Consider the following 6,089-nt stretch of genomic DNA (forward strand, 5'->3'; position numbering starts at 1 on the left):
TCCGCAGGGGCAACTAATTAAAATAAAACTGACCTGGACAATGATTGTGGTGACATGGATGCCTTAGATCAAAATTACAACGATTCCGTAAAAAAATCCATATGAAGTTGTTTTAATAGGTCTTAGCTTACTGTACTTGAATACAATCTCAATAGGTCAGGCCAACTCTGTGGAGTTGTTGCCCTGCGTCCAACAATATTTAGTCCAATTAAACATAAAACGACCACACATTGTCTTATTCCCAAAATAAATAACAACATCAAGATCCTTCAGAGCTTCCCAGCACAAACAAGGTACCCTTGAGCAGGGTGAGATTCATTATTTATTAGGAAAGAAAGAAACATAGATTATAACTTGGGAGAAACGTAGATGATAACTTCCAATGCATTAGAGATCAAATAGACACACTGTAGGGAACACCCATCCCGGTAACGCCTGGTTCAGAGATAGGCTTCAAAAGCTCGTACTTAACAACACCTGCTCCAGCTCGATTCTTTAGAGAAACATTCACGTTCCTCTCATCTATCACTCCTTCTAGGTATTGGAGCTTGCCTTTGAAACGTTCATATGCAGCATAGATGACAGGTTCGTGGGCCCAAGATGCTTCTGGGTTTTCCCCTAGGTACTCTTCATCTGGTGAATGTGATGATAGAAGATCCAAAGTCACCATCACTTTGGTCGCCTGCTTCTTCGAAGGGAATGTCTTAAGCATGGTCTTCTCTGGCTCCTCAAAGAACTCTCTTAGCTCTTCCTCTGTCGGTTCTTCCACTGGCATTTTTATCCTTGTTGTGGTTGGTCGGTTGGGAAAGTATCCCCCATACCCGTACTGTCCAAAGTTTACAGCAGCGTGGTGACCTGAAGCCACCCATGCAATCGTGGTCACCACTTCAATCAAGTCATCTTGAGTTTTGAGATCAGGCCACCATGGTTCATTTTTCTTGTCTCCATGCCCTATGTTCCTCACTTCACTCCACCATCCTTGGAGTTCCTCATCCAACATGACCTGTTCCGCATCTGGATAATAGTGCTTCACATAGTCTGTGATCCATTCCTTTAGTGCATCCCACAGCATTAAACCGTCATTAGCAAATGGGTAATCTGGTATCGTCAGGCGTACCCCATGTTCCGCCGTCTCATCTTCCACAGCTAGACCCCTTTGATATCACAATTTTTTTTATATGTATAAAAATTGTTAGCATAACTATAAAATATATACAAAGAAATAAGTATTTTTGATCAAACAAAGAAAGTAAGTACTTGCTCTGCATTTAAAAGATTTATGTTATAGAATTTGTATGGATATATTAATAAAAATTAAATACATGTATTGATTTATTAGTTTTTGTCAGTTTTTTGTATATAAACAAAAATTAAAACATCAATCCTTTGTATATACGGAAGGAATATAATCTTAGGAATTACGTACCTGCTGATGAGGTCTGCAGGTAAGCCTTCCGTGTCGAACCTCCATAGTTTGTCATAGACATCTGAACTTAGCTCTAGTGAATACTTTCCGGGCCAGAAACAAGACTCAATAATTCCACCTGCGTTGATGAGACTTTGGCGTGCACGAGCATTGATCTCCATGGTGTAGCGGAAGTGGGGATGCAAAAGCCTATAGATAGGATGCATCGCACTTAGTTGTCTGTTTGCCGCTATAATGTATGGCTCCATACAGCAGTGAGTCCTCAGCCTGTAAAATTTTTGTAGCAATAACTCATTATGTGTATTAATGTCTATACAGTTAAATTAAATATGTACTATTGTCAACAAAATAACCATATACATCTAGTTTGTTCAATACCAGTGGGAAATAAGCTGGTGATAACCAGCGTCATGAGAAATAGCGTGAGTCTTAGCAAGACTCCATAGCCAGCAGGAGGTAGCATCATAGCCTGGCGTGAATACTTGCCTCCACTGGGGCCTGTTTACATCTTGGGGACGAGTCAACTCAATCGCAACAGGTCTCAATGTGCTATTATCACTGAGGAAGAATAGTGCTCGAGAAGCATACAAGTTGCTATCATCCAACTCTCTCACTTTGTTCACATAGGGTAAAAGCAAATCATGGTAGTCCAACATGAACAATCTCTTGTTCTCCAGAGCCTGCATGCACACATCCATTGATATTTATTCATTATGGAATTATACTCCTCCAGATATATGTTCTTTTTTTCTTAAAAAAACCTGTGGATATTAATTAATTTTACCTCATCAAATGACATGACTCCTTTGATTTCTCTTTCAACAATCTCAGAAGTAATGAGTGAGTTGGGATCACCATAAACCGCAGGGTCTAGGTTGCTTTTCAACGGCCACTCCTACAACAATAACGTGATCTTATAGCATTTCCAAAATACACTTTATACTTCAAATATGAAGTTTTTTTGCTCTTTAAAAAAAATTTTCAAAACTTCAAATATAGAGTGTTACTATTCAAAATTTCAAATTTAAAATTTCATATTTTTTATATTGCATTTTGGTCCTTACATTTACATATTATATTTATGATTTTTAAATATTTTGTCCTTTAATCTTTTTAATTCTTTAAAATTTTATAACTCAAAAATATTTCAAATTTGCTTTTAAAATTTTAATTTTTACAAAGAAAATTAAATTAAAACTTTAAAATATTTTTTTTTCAAAACTAGATAACAACAATATTAAAAAGGAAACTTAACAAATGCACTAATTGATCATATATGGAATTGTTAAGAAAATAGTTTTATAGAATAATATAAGATTTTACTTGTAATTTAATATTTAGTTAAATATTTCTATGTAAAATTATATATTTTTGTTAATTAATATTTTTATATATGTACTATTTATTCATATTCATAAAGTTTTATGACTTAAATTAAATATCATAAATATAAGGACCATAATATGAAATATAAATTTTTTGAAATTAGTTTGAATTTTTTTTTTTGGAGAAGACTACCTTAAAACTTCAAATACTAAGTTTTACAAACTTCAATAGTGTGTCTTTTTGAAGATGATCTAAGAACATCGTTTTAGCTCGCTTTTTTTTTCTTTTTAACCTTAAAACCGGAATATAATTTCTTTATATTTCCATCAAACCATGTACGTATAGAGAACAATCAAAAGAAAAACTTCTAGTTAAAGCGTATATAGCTTACTTGAACTAGCTGAATGCAATAGGGATTAAGGCCAGCAAGTGTCTGGCGAGCAAACTCGTCGTCTCGGATCCATGAAAATCTATCCTCTGAATCAAAGTGAATGATAAGAGTAAAATGAGTTTAATTGTTGCTAGCTAGCTGTATAGAATTGGATATAGTAAATATATAAATGGAGGATTCAAAATTGGTACTGTCAAGGAGAATAGGGGCTTCAAACTGGAGAACATCATCGACTTCAGCAGCAGCTTTGACAAGTCTGGGGATCATAGGAAAAAGGCCAGCATCCTTGGGAAGCTTCATGCCTTCTTCAAAGAGATCTTCTATGGACTTGAAGTGTGGGAAGGGCATGTGGGGATCTACCAGAGCAGCTTCAATCTGTGGGAACACAGCAGGAAGAGCCGCCAAGACTGCCTTTCCCGTGAATGTAGCGCCCTTGATTGTGGTGAACTCCTCGTCTCTGGGGACATAGAATTCCCCTTTGCGTGTCTCACTGGAGGGGTCTTTGCGGCATGGTCTGCGACCAGTCTTGCACCGCCTTGGGTATGGGTGAGTGAGGCCTCCAATAACGGGGCGGGCAAGTTCTGGATCTTTGTCAGGATCACCCACATCGTTGTACACGTCGTAATCATAAACCCGTTCGAACTTTTCGAATTCACCAGCTCCCTTCTCACGGTTCTTGCCTTGCAAGGTCTCCAGCTCCTCTTTTCGCAATTTCTTAAGAGGCTCAGGAGTTTTGAGAGGCAAGTAGGACTTGTTGGAGAAGAAAGTCCGCTTGGTTGGGTCTTCGGACTTGGGGGCCACCCACGAGTTAATTGTAAAGGTAACGGGGCCGTCGGGTAGCTCAAGCTTCATTTCCTTGAGGAATATCTCTTGACGCTCATGGTTTACAACTCTTATGGCACCCACCTCTCCAAAGTCTTCGGGCATGTCGAACTCACATTTGAACTGATCCTCACCAACTCCATCAAACAATACATTTCCTGCGTAATCCTCCACCGGATCCTTCTCCATCAGCGTCCCTGACATGTGCGTTTAATTACTTGGTTAAGTATCACTACCATTATTGACTAGTGATGCATTAGCCTACTTTTCACATTAAAAATTTATAATACTAAAAGTGTTGATAGCTTCTTATATAAAAACAATAAATGATATGTTTGCCTGATAGTTGTACTCACGGGGGTCAGTCTCGGCGCTAATAAGCTCGACGAGCAGTGATCTTTGGAGAAAAGTGCGTACCAAGCCGCCTATGATTTCCTTGGTCGTTATAATTCCCGTTACTTTGATTTTCTTAACTTTTTCTTTCAGTATTTTATCTTTCAAATCAGATAACTTTGAGGCTGTGACCGTACATCGTCCTCTCAGGTTTGGACGAGGACACACCTTGTAACGATGTCCTGCCGGAAGGGGGTTGATGAGTGCTGATGGTTTAGTGAACTGAGAGCTGACACTCTTTGCTATGTTTAAGGTCTGGAGACTGGACGACGCCTCTTTACAAAACATCTTTTATCTGTTTGCTTCTATTTTGCTTACTCTCTTGTGCATCCCCGCTACATCTATTTATACAAGTGTATAGAAAATATTAAATATTTTTCTCATTTCTAAAAGTAGAAAAAGGTTGAGTCCACGAGTTTGCATGTTACTTTATTGATCATGTTATTACTAACTGTATAAATGGAATCCTTCAGAGAAAAAAAACTATATAAATGGAGGTGCTTTTAATTAACTTACGTAAGTAGTAAGTACCAGCTAACCGTTATTATTTTTTTTTTTGGAAAAAATATAACCGTTATTATATTCTGATGATAAAATAACATTATGTATTTTTATCAATTTTCTCCAGTTTAATTTGATTTAACTTGCAACAAATAAGTCATAATAAAATTCATTTTTCAGTGATTCAGCTGTAAATATTTACTATTTTTGTTAACGTATGAGTATTTCAGGCTTATAGCTAGAAAGATCAAGACAATCTATAAAATGAAGTGTAATCTAGATATTCAAATAAAACCAAAACATGATCTCATATATGCGTGTCCACACATGTATAATGTCTTTAAATATTTACAATACAATTAGATTGAAATAATTTATTAATGCGTACTTTTCTTGTTTGTATGTCTTAAATCGTCTTGTGATTTATATATCAAATTATAAATATGCTGTTCTTTTAAATAGATATATGATTTACAATATAACAATCCATATTGCTTCAGTTATTCATTTTTGGTCTAGTAAATTAAATTAATTATTTTTCCAAATTGTACCATAATTTATATTGTTACTAAATATATTTAAAAGAAATTAAATTCTGTTTTGATTTTATTTTGGTTCATACCCTTAGAATTATAAATATATTAGATAAATTAAATGTACTTTGAAATATTTTGTTTAAGATAAAATTGTGGGAGAAAATTTTAAGTATTGATCAATCCGGAATTTCATAAACTAATCAAACTTGAATTTTTTTAAAGACTGATCAATCAATCAATCAATCAGAGCTTCAAAGATATACCAATAACTACCAAATTAAAAGTTTGATTATATCAATTTAGTAATATATGGTTCACATCAAATGCCAACAATAATTTAATTTTCTGTCAAATATTTTCAAATTATGTATTTTGACTTAATTTAATTTTAACACGAACCATTTTTTATGATTAAGGTATATTAGTTTAAGAATTCCCTTTTTCTAATTATTTGATCAGAATAATTTCATAGTAAAAGAATTTTGATTAGAAATAAAAATAGATGTTTTCATTAAAAATTTTAATAGTTTATTATTATATATTAACTATTAAAATTCCAATTATTTGAAAGAAAGATGATAAACTATATATTTATCATCTATAACTGATTACACTTTTTCAAAAAATAGAAATATTTAGAAAATAAAATTTAATTGTTAAATATATTTGAAGTCACTAATAGTACTAATAGAAT

General features: G+C 34.2%; 1 protein-coding gene across 1 annotated transcript; it reads right to left on the reverse strand.

Annotated features, from left to right (window-relative positions):
• Positions 1-208: 208 nt before the first annotated feature.
• Positions 209-4,682, reverse strand: LOC108817629 (lipoxygenase 2, chloroplastic). The gene is made up of 7 exons (XM_018590366.2): positions 4,322-4,682; positions 3,335-4,162; positions 3,144-3,229; positions 2,211-2,321; positions 1,805-2,106; positions 1,427-1,693; positions 209-1,154 (listed from the first exon to the last, which is right to left on the reverse strand). The coding sequence occupies exons 1-7, from the start codon at positions 4,644-4,646 to the stop codon at positions 395-397; spliced, it is 2,679 nt and encodes an 892-aa protein (XP_018445868.1). The 5' UTR covers positions 4,647-4,682; the 3' UTR covers positions 209-394.
• Between the last annotated feature and the right edge of the window lie 1,407 nt (positions 4,683-6,089).

This window comes from Raphanus sativus, chromosome 7, assembly GCF_000801105.2.
Source record: "Raphanus sativus cultivar WK10039 chromosome 7, ASM80110v3, whole genome shotgun sequence".
Classification (NCBI taxonomy): Eukaryota; Viridiplantae; Streptophyta; class Magnoliopsida; order Brassicales; family Brassicaceae; genus Raphanus; species Raphanus sativus.

Bases quoted from the DNA above. Each gene is read 5' to 3' on its own strand.
- LOC108817629 (XM_018590366.2), bottom strand. From the start codon at position 4,646: ATGTTTTGTAAAGAGGCGTCGTCCAGTCTCCAGACCTTAAACATAGCA. The intron at 4,163-4,321 runs GTGAGTACAACT...CGCACATGTCAG, and splicing joins TAGCGCCGAGACTGACCCCC to GGACGCTGATGGAGAAGGAT. The intron at 2,322-3,143 runs GTAAGCTATATA...TTATTGTTGTAG, and splicing joins ATTGCATTCAGCTAGTTCAA to GAGTGGCCGTTGAAAAGCAA.